The sequence below is a fragment of the Lolium rigidum genome, chromosome 2, assembly GCF_022539505.1.
Source record: "Lolium rigidum isolate FL_2022 chromosome 2, APGP_CSIRO_Lrig_0.1, whole genome shotgun sequence".
Taxonomy (NCBI): domain Eukaryota; kingdom Viridiplantae; phylum Streptophyta; class Magnoliopsida; order Poales; family Poaceae; genus Lolium; species Lolium rigidum.
Window position 1 is genome coordinate 281,965,215 of NC_061509.1, and position 23,579 is coordinate 281,988,793.

General features: G+C 45.8%; 2 protein-coding genes, 2 non-coding genes and 1 pseudogene across 4 annotated transcripts; 3 read left to right on the forward strand and 2 right to left on the reverse strand.

Moving 5' to 3' along the window:
• Window positions 1-3,585: 3,585 nt before the first annotated feature.
• Window positions 3,586-5,707, forward strand: LOC124691048 (annotated as a pseudogene).
• A 1,615-nt stretch (window positions 5,708-7,322) lies between these two features.
• Window positions 7,323-9,595, forward strand: LOC124688949 (F-box protein PP2-B10-like). Its single transcript, XM_047222567.1, has 3 exons — window positions 7,323-7,592; window positions 7,724-7,842; window positions 9,071-9,595. The coding sequence occupies exons 1-3, from the start codon at window positions 7,326-7,328 to the stop codon at window positions 9,567-9,569; spliced, it is 885 nt and encodes a 294-aa protein (XP_047078523.1). The 5' UTR covers window positions 7,323-7,325; the 3' UTR covers window positions 9,570-9,595.
• A 529-nt stretch (window positions 9,596-10,124) lies between these two features.
• On the reverse strand, window positions 10,125-10,281 carry TRNAM-CAU. Its single transcript has 2 exons — window positions 10,244-10,281; window positions 10,125-10,160 (listed from the first exon to the last, which is right to left on the reverse strand). It is a non-coding gene; the product is annotated as a tRNA-Met (tRNA).
• Window positions 10,282-13,633: 3,352 nt separating this feature from the next.
• Window positions 13,634-13,720, reverse strand: TRNAM-CAU. The gene is given in 2 exon segments: window positions 13,634-13,669; window positions 13,683-13,720. It is a non-coding gene; the product is annotated as a tRNA-Met (tRNA).
• A 3,203-nt stretch (window positions 13,721-16,923) lies between these two features.
• Window positions 16,924-23,212, forward strand: LOC124693551 (glutathione reductase, cytosolic-like). The gene is made up of 16 exons (XM_047227028.1): window positions 16,924-17,088; window positions 17,204-17,268; window positions 17,420-17,489; window positions 17,720-17,791; window positions 17,875-18,078; window positions 19,645-19,718; window positions 19,803-19,886; window positions 20,853-20,940; window positions 21,030-21,111; window positions 21,482-21,555; window positions 21,760-21,867; window positions 21,983-22,047; window positions 22,286-22,399; window positions 22,575-22,674; window positions 22,760-22,813; window positions 22,897-23,212. Exons 1-16 carry the CDS (start codon window positions 16,939-16,941, stop codon window positions 22,990-22,992), a joined length of 1,500 nt encoding a protein of 499 aa, XP_047082984.1. The 5' UTR covers window positions 16,924-16,938; the 3' UTR covers window positions 22,993-23,212.
• Window positions 23,213-23,579: the final 367 nt, after the last annotated feature.

The following is a 23,579-nucleotide window of genomic DNA, read 5'->3' on the forward strand; positions in this document are numbered from 1 at the left end:
AAACGACGACGTCGCCAGCACCGGCTCCGGCCTTCTCGGAGGAAGTGACTTCCGCTTCTCCTTGATCTTGAGCTTCTTCTTGAGCAGGGCCTTTGGCCTTGGGATCTTCTCCGCCCACTTTCTCGCTGCTGACCGGAATTATCTCCGGTGGAGTGTTTGCGGCAGGAGGGGGAGATTGATCCACCTGAGGAGGGGACGATGGGGGAGCAGTGTGGGAAGCGCTGGGTGGAGCGAGGGTCGGAGGACCGACAGCCGGGGACTTCTTCGGGAACTTTGTGATAGGCTCTTGGTCGGCGGTCCGAGTGGCGATCGGAGTACTGCGAACAAATAGAAGAAAATCGCATAAGTAACGGATGCATCAAGGCAAATATGTACCATACCCGGAAACTTACGGGGCGCCGGGGATGTTGGGGCGTGAGCGTTTGCCTCGCCGTTGAAAGCATTTTCAAACGCTCCCGCTCCGCCTTCCTTGAATCGAGCGGAGGGGGCTTGGTGACTTTGGGCTTCTTGGCGGAGGCCTCGCCGCCGGCTCCGGCTCGGAGCCGGAAGCTTTGGCGCGGGGACGCTTCGTAGGTCGGGGAGCTACCTTGCGGGGTTCTTGCTCCTCTTCCTCCTCATCGTCCTCCGGAACCTCCTCCGCCGTGTCGCCGCTGACAGGGACGCGGAGTATGGTGCGCAGATTTTCCTCCGCCAATGTAGCGAGCTGGAGGGAAAGATATAAAGTGTTGGTCAATATCCAAAAATTTGTGAAGTTTGAAGTAACGAAAGGATTGAAGCTTACCGGAGGACACTGGTCGTTCGTGTAGATATCTTTGATCAGTTCCGGGATCGGTTGACCCCGGCCCACCTTCACCAACGTCTTGAATCTCCTTTTGAGAGAGTCAGCCGGAAGATCGTGGCGGGTAGCTCGGAGCTGGTCGTCCGCCCCGGTGTAGGCGCAGATTAGTCGCGCATTATATCGTAGGGGCTGGATCCGCCGAGTGAACCAGCTCAGTGTAAGCTGGGTTCCGGTTAGCCCGTCATGGACTAACCAGGAGATTCTCCGCGCTGCCTTCTCCAGAATTGGAGTTAGGGAAAGCGGCGGGATGAAGCTCCAGCTTGCGAGCTCTTCCGGAGGTTCGTTGTTGAATTTGGGGAGACCATCGTGGATCTCCGGAACTGACACGTTCTTCTCATAGAACCATCCGCCGTTCCAGTACCGGACGGATTCGTGCGAGTCGTGTGGAGGGTACATACGACCAGGTCGGAGCATGAAGGTCATGCTCCCGCAGTTCAGCATAGCTTTGTCCTTTGTTTCTTTCTTCACTCGGAAGAAAAACTGCCATAACTTGACATCTGGCCGGATTCCGAGATGCCCTTCGCAGAGAGTTACGAAGTTGGACAGCAGCAGGTAGGAGTTGGGGCAGATGTTGTGGGGCTGAAGCCCGTATGTGTTGAGGACGGAGAGGAAAAATTCCGAACAAGGAAGCGACAATCCGCGTTCCACCCAAGCCTTGGTCATGACCACTTCTCCGGCTCCAGGCTTGGGGACGACGGTGTCGCGTATGAAACTCCAGTGAGCGGAGATCATACCTTCGTTCTGGAGCTCTCTGAGCTCCGTATCAGTGGTTTCGCAGGGCCACCATTGACCCCGCTCTCCTTCGCGGTTCCGGGCCTTGGAAGCCTTCTTATTTTCCGTCTCTTGCACCTTTGCAGCCATTCTAGCTTGCCCTTGAAGTTCTTCTTCGATTTCTTGTGCGGTTGGGATCCGGCTTAGCTTGGTGCTGGAAGATGCGGAAAAAGGTTGAGCCAGCCGGATGTCGGAAACATATGGTGGTAGATATGCTATGGGATCCGGACGAGATAGGCTCTAATGAATCGGGATCCGGGCTGTTCGGAGAACTACCAGTACACTGTGAGTCGATCGGCATGCTTCCGGCTGCACCCATGCAAAGTGTTTGAGTAACCGGAATCTATCCTACACTACTTCTTCTTCTACAAGTCCGGCGCACGTACCGTCAATGGCGCGGCGAACCGGCGAAGCTCCGGCGAGGATGAAGGTCGCCGAACTTGCTGCAAAGCGACCCGCGTGACCACGAATCGGCGGCGGGGAAGATTTCCCGATAAACCGCGGCGATCTTGGAGTGAATGGAGGCTTGAAGCGATCGGGCGCGTAGGACTCTGCGGCGTAGCTCGTCGGAGTTCAGATCTTGCTGGCGGCGCGGCTGGAGGAGGAAGACGAAGTGGTGACTGGGGTGAAAAGAATGAGAAATCACCGCGAGGTGGGGTATTTATAGGCCACGCGCGGAGATTCGCGTTCTGGATCCGACGGCGGAAACTGAACGGTCTCACCGTTGGATACATGACACGTGTCTTAGGTTAAAAACGGTAAAATGACGTGGAGGTGATTTAACCGTGCACTTCCGAAATTTCCGGCTAAAGATTCGGATCTCCGAAAATTTAGCGCGGGAAGTTAGGAAGTTGTGCGCGGGAAAAATGCAAACTCCGTTACATTATCGATACTGAAGGACATGAGAATTTCCGGTTAAATGATATCGGAAACAGGAAAGTTTGGAAGCTCTTCAAGATTCTCTTCGGTTCCGGGTTATTTGAAGACGGAAGAATGATGAATCTCGGAGAACTTCGGGGGCTACTGTTGTGGGTATACTTTATGGGTATATCAACGACGTGGCTTAGATCCGGCAAGCCCGGGTGGCCCACAGACGGTGATGGTGGCATGGGGCCCATCGGGCGGCCCAGTTGCTGTTGATCAAGAAGGATGAAGTCCAGTCCGGGAACTTGGAGCCGGATCCTAACCGACCTACGAAGGAGGCCGGATCCGTGGAAGCCCATAAAGTATCCGGATCCAGGTGCGGCCATAAGGAAGGCGGATCCTTGACGTACACGGCAAGATATTGTACCGTAGTTAGGCAACTTGTATTCGGCTAGGACTCTCCATGTAAACCCTAGATCCGGGCGCCTTTATAAGCCGGATCCCGGGAGCCCTAGAGGCACAACCACAACCATTGTAACAACGCGCAAGCGCCCGGATAATTCCGGACAAGCAGCGGTAGGCCCTCGTCATCGTGCGGGTGTTCGGGCTGGGTAACTCGCGTACCACCGTCCCGTGTGCACTCCGCCCTATGGCCCCTACTTCTTCTCCCCCTCGTGAGGATCCCCCCTCCGAGGTATTGTCGATTAGGCAACGACATCTAGAGCAAAGGGTAATTTAGAAAAAGTTTTATGAAAATCAATCCTATAAAAAAAATTCGATAAAAAGAATATGTTAACATCGTGAAGATACCAATTACACCTAGCATCTGCATCGATTTAATCTTATAAACAGAGTGTTAGTACAAAATCCAGTTCCACAAATTTGTTCTATAAATCCTTTGAATCGGCCAGCCCCTAAAATGTTCCCCAGTTGGCCATCAATTGTTGGTCACTAAAACTAAACCAAATTGCTTGAAGGTGCCTCTCCTACCCCGAACTATAAAACGCGGGGCATTCATTCGTGTTCCCCTCACACAACTCAACTGGACCAACCGTCCAACCCCCCACCAAATCGAACCGAATCGAGTCAACCGACCAGCGGCGGAGGAACCGATGGACGCCGACGCCTGCGCGATCGCGCGCCGCCGAGAGGAGACCTGCGAGATCGCGCGCCTGCCGGAGGAGCTCCTCTCGGAGGCGCTGGCCCGCACCTCCACGCGCGACGCCTGCCGGCGTCCCCGGCCTTCCGCGCCGCGGCCGACTCCGACGCCGTCTGGGCCTGCTTCCTGCCCCGCGCCCTCCCGCCGCTCGCCGACGGGGAGCTGCCCGACGCGCTGCCGCGCAAGAAGGACCTCTTCCTCCGCCTCTCCGACCATTACAGCCCCCTCCTCCTCCCGGACAAGCGCGTGGTACGTACCTACACGCCACGACGACGACGGGGAGCAAGCCGTGCCTCCGTAGGGCGTGCTTGGTTTCTCTGTTGATCGCTGATCGCTCCCGGTTTCTCCTGTTAATCGCTAATAATCACATGCCGTGCGATACGCAGGGCATGTGGCTGGACAGGGAGACCGGCGCCAAGTGCTACATGCTGTCCGCGAGGGACCTCTCCATCGTGTGGGGTGACTCGCCGGAGCGCTGGTGCTGGATCCCTCTCCCAGACTCTAGGTTCGTTCGCTCGATCTCTCCTAGCTACTCTGATGCAGATTCCTCGAATTATGTCTACTTTGTGTTGATCCAGATTGTACCAGTATACAGCTTGTTTGGCTCAATGCTGCGGCGTTGTGATCGTATTCGCGTCCAATTGCTGATGCAGTTTGTTTGTTTGGTTGTGCTATTGCGTTGTGGTCTCACTTGTCGAATCGCAGCCGAATTGAAGGTGAATAGTTGCGACTTGCAAGTGCAAGTGGTAGGTTGGTAAATGAAACTACCCCTCTGAACCAAAACCTGGAGTTGGGGGTTTTGGCATGGCCCCGACTAGTAGCAAATCTTAGGATAATAACAGTCTTAAGATCAGTTTTAGTGAGATGCTGAAAGAGGCCAAGTCGAAGTCAGTTTCATTTGGAAACCGGAGTACCTGATGTATGCCTGTACATGCTAAGTTGCTTCACACATATGCAGAACTAAATGCTACTTCTTGTTTTCCTTACTTTCAAGAGCAAAGTGCGTGTCCTTTACAAGTCTGTTTTTATAAGCTATAGGCAGCACATAAATGTCACTTCGCATACAGAATGTGACTCTATGATCTACCCCCTTTTTTTTTTTTAATTGCTCTATGATCTACCTTGTTCAGTAGAGTTCTTTGAGTGTCTTGTACCTTTGTTCTAGCCAACTACACTGGGCTATGTGAAAAGTTGTCACGAAAAAATGTGGTTAATACGCGGTTTTGAAATTTTGCTGCAATGCTAGATGGTTTTCACCAACTCGTGCTATTGACTGCTTTTCCTCTTCATTACAAATTTTGCTGCAAGTACTACTTTTATTTTCCTTAATTCCAAGAGCAAAGTTCATGCCCTTTACAACTCTGTTTCTATAAACTATAGGCAGCACATAAATGCCACTTTGCATATGTAATGTGTCTGTATGATCTAAGGGTTCATTGAGTATTTTGTGCCTTTGTTCCAGCCAACTACACCTGGGCTATGGAAAAAGTAATCAAATTATGCTAGATGGTATTCAGCAATCCATGCTATTGATTGCCTTTTTTGTTCTTCACAAACTCTAACTGTATGTTTGCAACAGGTTCTCTGAAGGCGCCCAACTGCTGGACACTTGCTGGCTTAAAATCAGTGGAAAGATACAAAGCAAGATGCTGTCGGAAGACACTATTTATGCTGCTTACATAGTGTTCAAGCTGAATGAACCTTCCATTGGGCTGGATTATCCGACCCAGGAGGCAACGGTCAGCGTCGGAGGAGCCAGCTTAACCCGCGAGGTGTGCTTCCATGGCTACGATGACGATGGTGAGGCTGGTGGAGTGCCCGAGAACTATCAGCCGATGAGTTTCCTCCCACCGCAAAGGATCAGGAGAAGGAACGGCCGTCCAGTTCCCCATGGAGAGAATGTGGGGCAGCCTCAGAAAAGAGCCGACGGCTGGATGGAACTGGAGATGGGCGAGTTCTTCAACGAGGGGGGTGAAGACGGCGAGGTGTCCTTCAGCCTGCTGGAGAACGGCGCGCAATGGAAGAGCGGACTCATCGTGCAGGGCATCGAGATCAGACGCAAGAAATCGGGCTGAGGATCGTGCTTCTAGGATGATCAAACAGGCATTCCGGTTTAAGTAAATAAATAACGGAATTTTATCTGCGGTGTGTGTTTTGGAAACGCGTTTATATATGGCATTCAGAGTCTTGAAGGTCCGTTTCTTACAGTACAGCAGGAATTATATTTCCCGCAAAAAAAATAAAGTAATTTGGAAAATATATTGCATGCCCTCTTCTCCTATCTGAAAATATTCATAATCATGCGAATGGATGAAAATCACTGCCTATCTTTGCTTCAATTATGTGTATAGTATGACCTAAAGGAACAATATGCAAAAAAAAATCAGTAGCCACAACATACTGAACTGTCAATTCCATTTTTTAGGGAAAGTTCTCATTTCATGATATTTCAATCGATACCAAATAGTGAAGAGAAAACAGATGTCAATGCTCAATAAAAACACCAAACTCACTGGCTCTAATTCAGCACATAAGTAATAATCATCCTTCTAGGGACAATTGTTTTTCTATAGTTTTCTATGCAAATACAACTGTACTGTAACTAAACTATTGTAAAGTTTAGAGTAGAGCTGGACAATTAAATAATGAGAAACCAGCCATTCATCTTTTTTGGACAGTGCTGAGATACTCCGGATGATAAGAAGCAAAGAGAGGGATTTATCTGAGTTAGGTAACCTCACTTCTGAAGCAAAATTACTACTGAACTCGGATCAGATTGCTGGAATCTCCAAAATTCCACGTACCCAGAATTTTGCTAGTCATGAGTTAGCTAAGTATGGTAGATTGAATGACCGTACGTACGTATGGTTTGGGTCTGGGCCAGATTGCATTCTGGATGCCCTCCTAAGGGATTGTAATGATACCTATATTTAATTAATATAATCCCTTTGCCCCCGCAAAAAAAAAAGTTGCTTATATCAAAGCTTTCAGATAGTTTTTCCGTGTAACAGAGGGAAATAATCTCCATTAAATGATATAGATTGTGATATAAACACCAGTTCTGTGTGTGAAACCAGAAGGTGAATACAATATTTGCTCTATCAGGAAGCACAACTGTAGCAATAATGGGTCTAGACTGTAGCAATGCAAAAAAGAACATTTTAAATTGCGCCAACATTTCCTTGTTCCTTGATTGGCCAACAAAATTAAAGTCCACACTGTAGCAATGCAAGAAAGGACACTGCGTAGGCATCTATTTTTGACACCTGAAAAAGAGAGTAAGTAAAATTTCAGAAGTGGATACTTGTTCTTATAGCAGAAAGACCCACAAACTGAGGAATCTTACCAGTCACAAAAAAGTTCTATGAAAATCAACCCTGTAAATGAAACAATCATTGTAAAACATTTGTCTACACTCTCGATCCATGAAATGATGTCGGAAATTTATCGAAATTTAGATGCATATCTAAACAAGTGTCTAGATATAATCTAAATTTAGACGAACTTACCACATACTTTTATAAACAGAGGCAGTATAAAATGTTCGTCACTGAGCTAAACCAAATTGCTTGAAGGTGCTTCGTGGCTAAGCCTCTCCTACCCCGAATATAAAACGCGGGTGATTCATTCGTGTTCCCCTCACACAACTCAACTGGACCAAATCGAGTCAACCGACCAGCGGCGGAGCAACCGATGGACGGCGAGGCCTGCGAGATCGCGCGGCTGCCGGAGGAGCTCCTCTCGGCGGCGCTGGCCCGCACCTCCACGCGCGACGCCTGCCGCGCCGCCGCGGCCTCCCCGGCCTTCCGCGCCGCGGCCGACTCCGACGCCGTCTGGGCCTGCTTCCTGCCCCGCGACCTCCCGCCGCTCGCCGACGGGGAGCTGCCCGACGCGCCGCGCAAGAAGGACCTCTTCCTCCGCCTCTCTGACGGCCCCGTCCTCCTCCCGGACAGGCGCGTGGTACGCACCTACACGCCGATCCCCCAACACAACCCACCAAGCCGTGGGACGTGCTTGGTTTCTCCGTTGAATCGCTGATCGCTCGCGCTTTTCTCCTGTTAATCGCTACTCATGTGCCGTGCGATTTGCAGAGCATGTGGCTGGACAGGGAGACCGGCGCCAAGTGCTACATGCTGTCCGCGAGGGGCCTCACCATCATATGGGGCGACACGCCGCAGTACTGGAGCTGGATCCCTCTCCCAGACTCGAGGTTCGTTCGCTCGATCTCTCCCAGCTACTCCGATGCAGATGCTTCTAATTATGTCTACTTTCTGTTGAGATACTGGGATAGTCAAGATCAGCCGTGTGATCAATACTGCTGGTCATGAGTTGGCTAAGCTAGCTAGGGTTCAAGGCCGAACTGAATTTTGGCTCAGAAGTTTCCCTGCGGAAGCTGCTGCAGCTATAGCCCTAGACTGTAACCTGTGCTCTAATTAATGGAATCTATTTTCCCCGCAAAAAAAAAAAGATTGTACCAAATGCTGCCACGACGCGACCTTATTCGCGTCCAGTTGCTGATACACTTGGTTTGGTTGTGCTATTGCATTGTGGTCTGGTCACCACGTCCAATTGCAATCGAATTGAGGGTTTATAGTTGCCACTTGTAAGTGCAAGTGCTTGGTTTCTATAGATGAAACTCCCCTCTCAACCAAAACCCAGAGTAGGGGTTTTGTCATGGTCCCGGACTAGTAGCAAATCTTTGGATAAGAACAGGCTTGATATCAAATTTTAGTGTGATGCTGAAAGAGACCAAGTCAAGTCAGTCTCATTTGGAAACTGGAATACCTGCTGTACACACCAAATCCCTGTTGCTTCACCCATATGCAGAACAAACTGCTACTTTTTTTTCTCCTTACTTCCAAGAGAAAAGTGCATGCCCGTTACAATTCTGTTTTCATAAGCTATAGGCAGCACATAAATGTCACTCCGCATACAGAATGTGACTCCACGGATCTACCTTCTTTTTTTGAATTGCTCTCTGATCTACCTTGTTCACAGTAGAGTTCTTTGAGTGTCTTGTACCTTTGTTCTAGCCAACCAAACTGAGCTATGTGAAAAGTTGTCATGAAAAAATGTGGAGTTTCGAAATTTTGCTGCAATGCTATAGGGTTTTCAGCAACTCGTGCTAGTGCTTGCTTTTCCTCTTCATTACAAATTTTGCTGCAAGTACTACTTCTATTTTCCTTACTTCCAAGAGCAAAGTGCATGCCCGTTACAGCTCTGTTTCTATAAACTATAGGCAGCACATAAATGCCACTTTGCATATGTAACGCGTCTCTATGATCTAAGGGTTCATTGAGTATTTTGTGCCTTTATTCCAGTGAACTACACCTGAGCTATGGAAAAAGTAATCAAATTATGCTAGATGGTAGTCAACAATCCATGCTATTGATTGCCTTTTTTGTTCTTCACAAACTCTAACAGTATGTTTGCAACAGGTTCTCTGAAGGCGCCCAACTGCGGAACGTTTGCTGGCTCGAAATCCGTGGAAAGATACAGAGCAAGATGCTGACGGAAGACACTATTTATGCTGCTTACATAGTGTTCAAGCTGAAAGAACGTTCCAGTGGTCTGGATAATCCGGCCCAGGAGGCAACGGTTAGTCTCGGAGAAACCAGCTTAACCCGCAAGGTGTGCTTCCATGGCTACGATGACGATGGTGAGGCTGGTGGAGTGCCCGAGAACTACCGGCCGATGAATTTACTCCCACAGCAAAGGATCAGGAGAAGGAACGGCCGTCCAGTTCCTCATGGAGAGAATGTGGGGCAGCCTCAGAAGAGAGCCGACGGCTGGATGGAGCTGGAGCTGGGCGAGTTCTTCAACGAGGGGGGTGATGACGGCGAGGTGTCCTTCAGCCTGCTGGAGGTTAAAGGTGGGCACTGGAAGAGCGGGCTCATTGTGCAGGGCATCGAGATCAGACGCAAGGCATCGGGCTGAGGATCGTGCTTCTAGGATGATCAAACAGGCATCATGTGTTCAGTAAATAAATAACGGAATCGTATCTGTGGTGTGTGTTTTGGAAACGCTTGCCTGTTGCTGCTAATGCTGTGCAGAACTACAAAGCTTGTTATTTCGTTCTTGATTGCAAACAAAACTCTGTACAAAGTTACAAACTATGCTACCTAGATGTATACTGCTTGGTGAGCGACGACATTTCGTTTGGAAAGTGTAACTGGAGGCAGTGGCTGCCTTTCCTGTTCTTGGTTCAGTTGGAAGTGTAGTTACAGGTTTTGCAGCTTTGCGTCTTGTTTGGATGAGAGATCATGTGGCCCCTGTGGCTACTTCGCGTCTTGTTTCCCTTTTTCGGCAATGCGCCAAAGGTTTTTGCAATCGCATCTGGTTATCTTTCTGCAGGAACCAGGTGTCTGGTAGGTCTCATCTCAGGTAAATTCAGAATCTCTATCGGTCTACTATTTTGCTGGATGCAAAGCATCAGTGTTTCATGTGGGCTTCAGGATGCAGGAAACGATAGAAAAATGAGTGAAAAAGATTTGGGGTGAGAGAGGCTCGAACTCTCGACCTCAGGATGACTCACTCTAGAGAAGCTTGCGATGCCTGGCAGCGGCGGCTCGAACTCTTTCGACCCCGCCCCACGGTCACTCACATTTAGCTATGAGACCTGCGCGCTAGCCAACTGCGCCACCACCCCTTTGTTGCCATCAAGCAGAATCTACTCCAATTTATTTACTAGTTACCGTACCACACGTTTGTAGACCACAACTTATAAAGCACTCGTGCAGAAAATCAGTCGTGTAGCACGATGGGTAAACTGGTTCTTTGAGATTTTTCTACATGTAATGTAGTTGGTTAGTGGGATGTCTGACAATCCGAGTTGCAAGTAACATTCAGAGCAAGTGGGCTTCTATAGCCTTCTACGGAATACATGACCAAATACCAACAGCTCATAGAAAATTTACTATTCCATGAGTCGTACGAGAGGAAGGCGTCGACGGAGCATCTGTCGCGGCCCGACCTAAATGGACCGCGATTGTTTGTTTTTTGTGGCGTATATGCGCGGATAAAGAAAACTCAACCCAGCGGTCAGACGCAAACTATCCGCGACGACCTATTGCCGAACCAAATTTGGTATGTAAAAGCTTGTCCGTGGAAATCTATTTCCGAACCAAGTTTGGTCTGTAAATGGATCGAGGTGGACACGGTCCGCTAGTCCGCCTGTCCTCCTCTGTCCGGCCTAGCCCCGTTGCTAGCCATCGTCCACATTCATGGATGGAGCAGCACGTTGGAGTTGTGTGCTTGCACTCGCCGTCGGCAGCAAGCAAATAAAAGTTAGTATATTTTGTTTTACTAGATCCTTTTATGAGTTTTACTACATAATTCATGAAATACTTCATTTTCCATTAGTTTACTACATCCACATTTACTACATTTTCCATGCCATTTAGTACAACATTCTCAATTAGTTTTACTAGATTCTATGAAATTTACTACATTTTGCTTTACTACATGTCATCTAACTACATTTTCCATGCCATTTACTGCATTTGGGTTTAACTACATTTCCATGAAATTTACTGCATTTGGTTTTACTACACTACATGAAATTTACTGCGTTCGGCTTTAGTTTAACTATATTTTGTTTTATAGATCACTCTTTACTTAATTTTTACAGCTTAGGACATGTGGGTCCAATTTGTCATATACTAGCCAAAATGTGTCGGGTCGATGGGTTGCCCGACCCAACAAGACAAGGGTGGCCAGACGACAAATTTCGTGTTCTTGGCCCCATCTAAACGGACCAAAACATATAATTTTAGTGTCTGCAATGGGTCGTGCCACTGGAGATGCCCTTAGTCCATGACCCGCTCAGTTTGGCCTGGGAGAACCCTGGACACAGTTGCTGCTATTCTACCATGGCATCAGCGGGCGCGACACATTTTTTATTTCTTTTTATTTGACTAGATTTACATAGCTTGTTTGCTACTCCCTTCATTCTCAAAAGGAGGCCGCAAATTTATCTATATTTAGATGTATCTATAAACTAAATAGTATTTTCGGGACAGAGGGTATTAAGTTTCGAATAATAGTGGCAACAAAAGTTGGATAATTTATTTGAATTTGTGAATGATGTTGTGTGGATGAAATTGTGTCAATGAGTTGGAATTGCAATATATAATTTGCATGTCGATTAGTAAATTTGAATTATTATATAATTTATATGTGTTCAATGTTTATGTTAATTTATATGTGTTGTCAAATATGTTGTGTAGTACAATACAAAATGACGAGGAAATAATGGATAAAAGAGAAATTCACAAAGTAGAGAAATGTGGACGCCCCTTGGTAAGAGCATCTCCACTGCGCGCCCGAATAGGGTGTCCAAAATTCTCAATAGATGACCGCTATTGGGCTGTCCAGACACATGTTTGGCGCCATGGGGGCGGCTATCTCCGGTGGCACCCCCGAAATAGCGGACCTATTTTGTTTTGGTTATTTTCAAGAAATAGAGCGATATTTTTATATAAAATGACGCAACCATATTGCACATAAATTAGTTCCACAATAACTAAAACATATAAATATATAATTCATACAAAAAGATCAAATTGAAACTAAAATTCAAGTAGACCAACATGACTCAAATGGCTTGGTTTCCTTTGAGAACCAACAAGTGTTCAACTAGATCATCTTACAGTTGGCAATGAACACTGTTATGGCAAATTTCTGCATGCATGGCAAGGAAGTCAACGAACTCTCTTGTTGTGTAGCAACGACAAGATTTGTCTGACATGTAGGGTTGGCAATTGTCTTCACAAATTTTAACCATTTTGGATAAATGTCACCGGCTAGGTAGTACACTTGTGTATTGGTGTCCATTGATCTCAAAGTTGCACTTCGAAATATGAGCTTCAACAAATCTCGCAGACACATCATAGCAGGAACACATTTATGAATAGATGACAAACCAACTATTGGGATGCAATGTGTCTTTAATTTGCAGTAGTCATCATACTCCGTCAAACAATGAACAAATCGCACTAGCTTTCAAAAAAATGAACAGATCACACAAACACATCCTTCTTCATCCTTAAGTGCTGACGAAAATCACTCCAGTCATGTGTTGGGTCGTACGGAAAATAGTCAGCGTCTATCATCACATGACCCATAGTCCTTTGATGATCCTTGTTTTTTCTCCGCCTAGGCTTCGAACCTCCATGTCGGGGAGTAGCATTCGCCAGCGCTTGCAAACCTAAAATACAAGCGATGATCTTTAGGTTCACCCCATCATCGACATAGCTATCTGGCTTCCGCTTGCACCATTTGATGGAAACACAAACTCATATTTGTTGCAGATAGTGTTTGAATCAAACAATGTCGCCATCAAACAACGAAAATGAGAATGAACAAATGGTTCCCAGCTACATTTAGCTCGTTTTTGAAAATCGAAAATATCATATAATAGTTTCAAAAAAATAGAAACAAAAATTCTAGATGTTGATAATAATGAAATCTATTAGTGTGCAAAAAACCAATCCAGAATTCGTTGTAACTTAGGCTCACTAAAAGTGAAAATTATTTTCAAAACTTGAAAAATTGTTAGATTTTTCATTTTTTGCGATTTTTGAATTAAGATTTTGTACAGATAATAATGAAATCACAAATGACCATTTTCTCAAGTACCAACATTAACTACACCTAGAATTTTTTGTTCTATTTTTCTAAAAAAAACTTACAAATATCGATTTCGATTTTTTCATGAAAAACGGCCACCATGCTGCTCGGCCTCAGTTTGTGGTTTTAGACAACGAAACACCATATGTGGTTTTAGACAACGAAACACCATTTGTGGTTTTAGACAACGAAACACCATTTGTGGATACTAATGAAATATACTAGTGTGCAAAACACTATCTGTAGCAAGGATGGCTACATTGTTCGATGACTAACAGAGCACACTTCAAGCCATGTGAAGGGAAGATGTCTGCAAGAAAAAGATGGAAAAAATCTTCAATAGAACGGTCAGAGAATTTACCAAAAAATGTTGGGGTGAGAGAGGCTCGAACTCTCGACCTCAGGATCACTCAATTTAGCTATGAGACCTACGCGCTAGCCAACTGCGCCACCACCCCTTAGTGAAATAGCTTTGAATTTATTATACGTATCCTTTTAGTCAACCATCATAGCACAAGTTCGTAAATTGTGAACCACTCGTGCAAAGAATCAGGAGTATAGCAAGATGGAGAGATAAAATTGTCCTTTGTATTTTTTGTAGGTGATGTACTAGTTGGTAGGGTGGGATGTCCTGAGCAGCAAAGAACCTTCGGAGCTGGTGGGTTTCTACACGACCAAACACCAACAACAGCACATAGAACTGTACAAGATCAATTTTTGTTTAGACGAAAGAGGGAACAGCTTTGGATAGAACAAGCGCAGATGCACTTTAGCTCAATGGTCAGTTAACTAGTCGAATGGTCTGCATGATTCTTCAGTATCTTCACTTCACATGAGGCACCTCTCTTCCGTCGCTGCCATTCTTTGCAATTCGGTGGAATCAAATCATGCAACTGGAAGAAGAAAATCTCTCCGTGGAGATGGAGAGTGATCAGTGATGGATACAGCCAGCGAGTCGCGAAAGATCATCGGTCCAGCCATAGCTCTGACACTAGTGTCTCCGCCGGCCGACGTGAATTGGCCACTTGGATAGTTGGACCATCCACACGCGCTCCATCTCCACTTCTCTAGCCCATCTCGCGACCAGCGTGTGCGTGTCTCCCTCAAAAAGAAGAAAAAACAATACTCGGTGTCTAGATTCAGTGAACACACGGCTTCAAAGCCAACGGAACACGTGGCGCAACCTGCATCCCGCAACAGAGCCAAAGCAACACGGTTGCGTTCCGGTCGACGCATCACACATGTACTCGTACATTACTTTCTTTTAGAACACACTACAAGGCATCGCTCAGCCGCCCACAAAATGCAGGTACACTCACCAATATAAACGCACGCACACTCTACCATTATAAGCATTACCGAGTTATCGAATCGGCATATCTTGAGGTTGATGAAGTCATCATTGACGTCTCGCTATTGAAAGACACTGTCACCTACCACTAAAAGCAAAGCATCGATAAATCCTGAAATTAATCGTAAACACCCATGCCAAGTCTAGAACTTAAAGCTGGGTGGACTAGTTTCACCACAAGAAACCTAACCACTTGAGCCAAGCTCAGTTCGCATGTACATTACATATTAATACTACGTGCTCTTTAGTCGTTTATTTTTTTTTTGCGAAAATTTGATCGATCTATTGATAAGTATTTATATAAGTACAAATATTTATAAATAATTTGATGATCTATTGATAACTATTCATATAATTACAAATTTGATCGGAGTAATAAATATTACAAGTCTACGGACCACTTAGTGACGACTATACACACTAACATGAGCTAAAGGGGTGTGGTTGTTCTCGCCCTTTCATCAACAGAGTTGAGCAAAGTTTATCTTACTAGTGCTTGTTGTAGTAAATAAATGCATACTCATCGTGCTAAGACCCTAAAGAACCAACGCACCACAGTAACAACCATCACCAAAGATGAGACCCATGGATCGGAAGCGACATACCTATATGGGTTTTAGAAGTAGCCTCACGTCGCCCCCTTCTCGCTTTAGTAACTGAAGATTTGAAATTGTGTGTATAGTGAACAGATTACATCTCTCCCTCCTCGTCCCCGTGCGGCGGACGCCACGCCAGGGTGTCCCCACGTGCCTCCCACCAACCCTCTCCTCGCACGCCTCTCTTCCCTTCGCCGCCGCACCATCATCGGGAAAAGCTTGTGTGGCGCGGCGGCGACGGAGTTCCTCGTCCTCGGATCGGGTCGCGACAGCAGCGCTCGCCGGCCCACGCAGTGCAAGTGTTGAGGATGGCGACTCCCAGGAGGGTCCAAAGGTGTGGCAGCGGATGACCCGGTATAGGCGAGCTCCATCTAAGCCCAGATGGGTTTAAACGGGTCATGACCTACACAGTTGCTTCATCTCGGCGTCTCCATCTACGACAATCGCCAGCGCTTCTCGGCTAGACCCACAACATGATGAAGTCAAGGGATCTGGCCACAGACATGGTGGTGGTGGCCTCCTCCTTCATCGGGGGCGGTCGGACCCGTTGGCCGCATGGGGGTCTACTTCTCTGCTTCGAAGAATAAAGGTGGTGACCTTAGGATTTTTCTCGCGTCAAGACAGTGGCATGCTTGAAGCATGTCTTCATTGATCCAGCCGAAATGTTGAGATCCGGAAGGTTTCTCCACGAACTTCAATGGATGACATGCCGAGAGATTGCTGGATCGTATGGTATCAAGTCGTGTGCAACCATGTTTTTTGTTGGTTTGGAATTGGTTGTTCCTGCTAATGATCTTGTTGAAGGCATCGTTTTGTGAGCGTGGATTTTTTCCTAGTTGAAAACTTACGATCTATTATCAGGATGTGACGACGACGCTTGTGCACTGTTCTTTTCTTAGAAAACGTTGTTTTTGTAGAATATAGATTGTTGTTATCTTAGTGGTGTTTGTTCCGCCGCTACACGGAATAGATCAATGTAGTTGGACTTTTTTATAAAGTTTTTTTGGCCATGTACATCGGTATTACTATTAAGACATTGCCTTGTTATAGATGCTACATGTAAATGATATCTTTGTGATATTAATTATTATCTCTGTTCAAAGTGTACATAAAACAAATTCCTATACTCATGATTCTCATCTCTACGGTACATACTTTGGAATCGGAGGTCGTTTCGAGTGCACAAATCAAACGGGCTCACTGCGGTCGCCTGTGTGAGAAAAAAAAAACGTGACGTGCACAAGAGATCCAGGAAAAATTGTCAGGTCACTGCTGATGTAACACGCACCATTATTAAGCAAAAACTAATTTTATGAGTACAGTAGTACATACAACAGTACCAACTGCTGCCGTACTGCGTGCGTGCCATCTGATTATCAAAACCGTGGAGCCGTGCGGCACCGGTGGCGAGCGCCGTGACCAGAAGCGGCACCACGTCTGAGTTTCTGAGAGAAGCTTCGGATTCTTCTTCTTCCCCACATAGAAATAGATCCGCCCATCCATCCGTCGCTGATCAAGCCTTAGCCACCTGCTCCGCTCCGCAGTCGTCCCACCCAAGGTGCGGTGGATTTCCCCTCAAATTTTCCGTTTTCAAATTCGTGTCTTTACCTTCCATATACTCCGGTAGTAACAATCGAATAAGATTGTATTCCCCGCCGCGAAATCTAGCCTGTTTCCTCGCTAATCCGCGCCGCCGTCCTAGGGTTCCGGGAGCGCCGCCGTCCAGCCCATGGCGAGGAAGATGCTCAAGGACGGCGAGGTGGCCGTCGCGGACGGCGACGGCGCCGACGAGGGGAGCTACGACTACGATCTGTTCGTCATCGGCGCGGGCAGCGGCGGCGTCCGCGGCTCCCGCACCTCCGCGGGGTTCGGAGCCAAGGTCCGCTCTTTCTGTCTACTCTCCCCCTCCCAAGGTTTCCTCTTTCCGTCACTGTGTGGTTGCCCGCCGTATAATTCGACTGAAGTGTCGGTTGTTCGTGTGATTTCTTGTCCAGGTTGCGATCTGCGAGCTCCCGTTCCACCCCATCAGCTCGGAGTGGCTCGGAGGGCACGGCGGCACGTAAGCATAACAATCCCCATTATTACCTCTCTGCATTTTTCTGGTTCTTGATGCTTGCACGTCTAGCAGCTAACCTTTGTCCTGGACATTTTGTCATGTTCTGAACCCGCGTGCTCCTCGCCGTGATCTGACTGTCTCTCTGCTGCCCTAGGTGCGTGATACGTGGCTGCGTCCCCAAGAAGATCCTCGTCTATGGGGCATCCTTCCGGGGGGAGTTTGAGGCAAGTGGCCTTACTGTCTTTTCCAAACAATGGTCCTTCCTCAGTCTACCAAACTTCATAATCATTGCTGCGCAACCTTGACCCTTAAGCTAGCCAACTACCGTAGCTTTTATTTCGAACTGGGATTATTCCCCTTCCCATTTCCTACAGCTTGTGTGAACCTTCGCAAAACTATCGCTCCAAGCGATGCTCGGATGTGCTTGTTTTCATTACTGGTGTCGCGAGTGCAGGATTCGAAGCAGTTCGGGTGGGAAATCAGTGGGGACATCAACTACAACTGGAAGAAGCTGCTGGAGAACAAGGTCGGTGACGTGACATTTTGGCTGAGCCCGTCGGTGTTTCGGCGAGTAGAGACCCGAATGATCGTGCTTCTTTTATCCTGCAGACTCAAGAAATTGTGAGGCTGAACGGTGTATACAAGAGGATCCTTGGGAATTCTGGTGTGACGATGATCGAAGGGGCAGGGAGTATAGTCGATGCTCATACCGTTGAGGTTACCCAGCCGGATGGTTCGAAGCAGAGGCACACCACCAAGCACATACTGATTGCTACCGGCAGCCGGGCAACGCGGGTCAACATCCCTGGAAAGGTTTGTGAAGTTCCCCATCAGATTTTTTTTATGTTATGCTTGTATCACTGGGTGATGGTAGTGCTAACATGTTCCCTTAGCTCCTTTGTGTTGCCCATGCCTCTTTGGTTTATGAATGTTCATGTTTCTGCCATCTGATTTACTCATTTTGATCCTCTTGACTTAGTGCCTGCACACGGACAACTTTTTTGATATTTCCATGAATTCCAGACGTGTTAAAATTTTGAAAGCCACTTAGTTTCACATCTTTCATCTCTCTGGGTTATCAAGGAAACAGAAAATTACATTCATTATTTTCTGTATTCTTCCGACGAAATATCATCTAACACCACATGTTGTTGAATTTTTTGCAAGGAACCACAACATGTGTTTATTTTTGCATAGAACACCATATTTTGTTGTGATCATTTGCATAAAACACATAGCCAATAACTAAAAGCTTTAATAGCCAGTTAGCCAGTCTGGCCCGCTGTCACAAAGCGTAATATGGTATTTTCTCTCCTTATTCCACTGAATTGGTATGTACATATCAACTCGTCCCGATACCAGGACTCAGCCAGCCTCACCAAGTTCACGGCAACCTGAAGACTGTCAGCCTTGTTCGCACATTGGTCGAGGCGAGAGAGCGCTCACGGATTGCCTGTCGCGTTGTCCTTCGGCGAGCCTTGCCCGCACACATGTCGACCTAAACGCTGCCATGTTGGCCCGTGGAGGCAGAGGGTGAATTGGCATGGTCCTTAGGCGCACCACCCGTGGCGGGAGCGAGCTTGTCATGCTCTACCGGCTTCATCCGTGTCGCGCCGAGGTGTGTCAGTTGTGCTGCGTTGTCCTCGACTCACCCATCCCTATCAAAGAGATCTCCATCTTGAGGTCATTGATGTTATGTATTGTTAGGATGCAGACAAGAACGACAAGGCAGCTCCCCGTGCCTTGCCGCCTCGGCGGTACTGCAGTCGATCAGTAAGGCGGACATGTCGTGCTTTGACTGCTCGGGACGTCCTCTCATAGTCCTACTATGACCTAGACAGGAAGAAGCCTGTTGACAGCATGGCATGGTTTGGCGCGCTACATGGGTGCCTGACCGGACATGGTCTCTCGTTCGTCGAGTTCGTGGGAAGGGTGAGCATCTACTCCACCACCGCGGACGAGCAACCGCTGCACATGACGGTGGCACGACAGTAGAGCACCAGGACGCCGACCATGGATTCCCATGGTCCCGCTGTCGGTCTCATCTCCACCACTAGCACAACACCTCCTGTGCTGATGTTGTCGATCACACCGGGGACCATGGTGAAGGGTAGCCGCCTTCGCTTCGTTGCTGGACGAACCGGTGCGAACATACTCGTTCAGACGTCAATGGAGATTAATTGTCCATTAAAACTTTTAATAAGGGATTATGTGTTTTGTGCAAGTGATTACAACAAAATAGTGTTCTTTGCAAAAACAAACACATGTTGTGGTTCTGACGTTCTGTGCAAAAATATCACCAACATGTGGTGCTATCTGCTATTTCCTCTATTCTTCTGGATTGTTCTGACCTGCACCAACGGGTACATTCACTTGCAGGAGCTTGCTATTACCTCAGATGAGGCTTTGAGTTTGGAGGAGCTGCCGAAACGTGCTGTGATTCTTGGTGGCGGGTATGGTTCTAGATACCCCCTGTACCATAATATTATTACATTGTAATCTTTCTAGCATTTTTCTCATGTGGCATGTCATTGCAGATATATTGCTGTTGAATTTGCTTCTATCTGGAGAGGGTTGGGTGCTGAAGTAGACTTGTTCTATAGAAAAGAACTTCCTCTAAGGTATGCTCTTTAATCTGCTGTCAGCACCCTGTGGATAATGCACAGAGTTTCTGGTCCCTTGCCCAAATAAGATACTGCATAAATTCAGAAGAATATTCATGTAGTTTGTACAGTTGGAGATGTTGTGTCACGCTACCATGTACCTGAAGCTGATAGGATAATTTTTTCTACTTAAGTGTTACTTGTTTCTTACAATACTCAGTTAGTTTCATTGACCATCACGATCTTCCACTTGCTCATGCAAAATCCACCCCAGCAATGTATTTTTGTGGTTTTGCAGTATACTGAAAAGTGGATGGTATGACTTTTAGCTTAGCATTTCCAGTAAGTTGTGATTGCCAAGATTCATAAAGTTTGGAGCCTGTTATGTACATGATAGCATTAGGAAATATCCAAATAGAAATGGAATATTGTTTAAATAGGATTTCGAATTGTTTAAATAGAAGAAGATTAGATTTAGAGATTGGATTGATATCCAAGTCAAGATAGCATTAGGAAGTATCCAAATAGAAATCGAATATTGTTTAAATAGGATTTCGAATTGTTTAAATAGAAGAAGATTAGATTTGGAGATCGGATTGATATCCTTTATGTTAATGCTCAGGTCACAAGTAAGTTCTACTTAAGGGACAACGTACATATCCATAATCAATCAAGCAGTAAGAGTAGAGTTTATCAATGCATTATCTCCTTCTTTCCTCCTCACAAACCTATGATTTACCCGCAGTTCTCTGCGCCATATGCTGTTTCGGCAATCTTCGTCGTGGTGGTAGTTAGCCAGTTTTTTTCAGACTCCAGAGCCTGACCTGTGGCTCTGATTATAATTTTACAACATGTCTGATAAAAAAACAGAACTACTGTCATTGGCATTTAGTATTCCAAAGTTTCTACGTTTTTCAAGTTGTTGGTTTCTCAAAACATTTGTGTCATAGAAAGGTAAACATAACAGTACACTGCCACTTGCAGAGGTTTCGATGATGAGATGAGAACAATTGTTGCAAGTAACCTTGAGGGAAGGGGAATCAGATTGCATCCAGGGACAAATTTAACCGAGGTGATTTGCACTAAATTCATAAAGTTAATTTCACTTTCCTCACATTCAGCCTGCAGTTTGTTTTGACCAACCCTATTTATGTAAACCAGTTGAGTAAAACGGCGGATGGCATTAAAGTTGTGACGGATAAAGGAGATGAGCTCATTGCAGATGTTGTTCTGTTTGCTACAGGTATTTAACATATTTATTTGTTTGTTTTGATACTTCTTATCTGTTCCGTTTAACCATTTGTTCACATTATCCAACCAATTATGGGACAACACGGGCATCTCTTGGTTTGCTTGTATGGAGTAAAAGTGTATTGTATTCTGTATTCTGGAATACTGATTTTTATTTAAACAGATAACCAACTACTTTTTTTTTTACAATACCAACTAATTATATGTTATCACGTTTTAATCTCTTGCGGTTCTTTGCTGAAGAATCAGATACTTCTTCTGGTTTCCTTATTCTATTCAGAATGTAATGTTCATTTGAGTTTTTTTTACATTTGATGTGCATGTTTACACATTATTCTTGTGCCTGGTTTTTATTTGTACAGGTCGCGCCCCGAACTCCAATAGGCTGAACTTGGAAGCTGTTGGTGTTGAGGTTGATCAAGTAGGATCCATCAAGGTTTATCTTCTCTCCTTGTCCTTTCTGTACCTGTTAATTGAATTATCATTTTTATGTCTGGAATTTACATCTCACATTTCTGTTTCTACCTGACAAACTCTTTGTGTACATATTATGCACTGGATTCACTATTAATTTCTTGGTTGTGTACTTTTGACTCTCTGAATAATATAATTTGTTAATTTCGACTTCACGTCTGTTCAGGTTGATGAGTACTCCCGTACATCAGTTCCCAATATATGGGCTGTGGGTGATGTAACAAATCGGATTAACCTTACACCTGTTGCTCTCATGGAGGCTACTTGCTTTTCTGTAAGTGACGTGGCTGTAGTTTGTAATCCCTTAACCGTAACTGGTTCTGGTCATTCTGCTAATAATCTTTGTGTTTAATCACCACTATTTGTCCTTCCTTATCTTTTCATCACAGAAAACTGTGTTTGGTGGCCAGCCTATTAAGCCTGATTACAAAGATGTACCTTGTGCTGTTTTCTGGTAAGTAGTTATCTTGATTTCAGTAAAATGACTTAGTTTGTGCTTAAAATATCAGCAATTCGTTTCAAGCTTTTTTGTGGCTCCGGACCTTGTTAATGTCACTAGATTGAAAACATGTTTCCTTCTGCTCTTTACCCTGAACCCCTGCCAGACTGTCGCTAACTTCTTTGTTTTTTTTTTCGATTGCATTATTTTATTGCGCTATCATTCCCCTCACTATTATGTTTTGTTGAGTTAGCATTCCGCCACTATCCGTCGTGGGTCTCAGTGAACAAGAGGCTTTGGCAGAAGCCAAGAATGATATTCTTGTTTACACATCTAGTTTCAATCCAATGAAGAACAGCATATCCAAGTAAGTATCGTGGGATCAACTCTTACAGTTGTAGTTTAACCTTTCACATTGTGTGCTCATCAAGAGATATTTCAGCGTTTTTTACTAGTTGTGTACCACTGCACTATATCAACACTCTGTTTGCTATTAAGTACTTGTTCTGATGGGGAAGATTTCCATTTTTCAAATTTTGAAGACGGCAGGAGAAGTCTGTCATGAAACTGGTGGTTGATGCTGAGACTGATAAGGTACTTGGTGCAGCCATGTCTGGACCAGATGCAGCTGAAATTATGCAGGTACACATACGTGAAATTTGTGTTCTTTTTTCAGTTAATCATTCGTGGTATTCTGTGCCTGAGCTTCTACGCACAAAAAATGCAGGGCATTGCTGTCGCACTCAAGGCTGGAGCTACCAAAGCCACCTTTGACAGCACCGTAAGTCGAAAGAAATCACCCTCACATTCATGCCCAGATCTCAGTGTTTTTTTGGATTATAATTGTACATGTTTGCTTTGTAGGTCGGAATCCACCCTTCTGCTGCGGAAGAGTTTGTGACGATGCGGACCCTGACCAGGCGTGTGAGCCCAGCATCAAAGCCAAAGACGAACTTGTAAACAAGATACGCAATGCTTTGGACCGAAAAATATAGCATATGTTTGGAACCGATATGGCAAAGGGTAGTCTCAGTTCGGTAGCCCCACGCCTGGCATTTGAAGGGTAAAAAGGGTATACTATGTATTTGGTAGAAATAAAGGTTTGTGCGGAACAGTCTGTACAGAAATCGTGGGATTGCCATTATTTCCGATTGAAATAAGTTCTTCAAATATTTTCTCATTTCGCCATGACAGTCCTTGAATATTCTTGTCCTTCAAATTTTCTGTATCCTATTGCATGGAGGTTGTTGCAGTCAGCTTTGCGCTTTTGGTACAGGTCTGGGGACTGCAAAGGTTGGCAAGGTAATAATAACAATCACTCCCACTCTGAGGCCCTATTTAGAAAATTAGAACACCTCACAAATTTAGCGTGAAGCTGTTCAAAATTTCAGTTTCTTTAGGCACCATGTCCCAAATATTGCTTATCTTATTGCTCGTTGAAACAAAGACATTATATATTGCATCATTTTGTCGCGCCACCATTTCAATGGTTCTTCATGCTCTCTTAAGTAAACTTTTCGTCCTTCGACTTTTGAGAGAGTCCACTT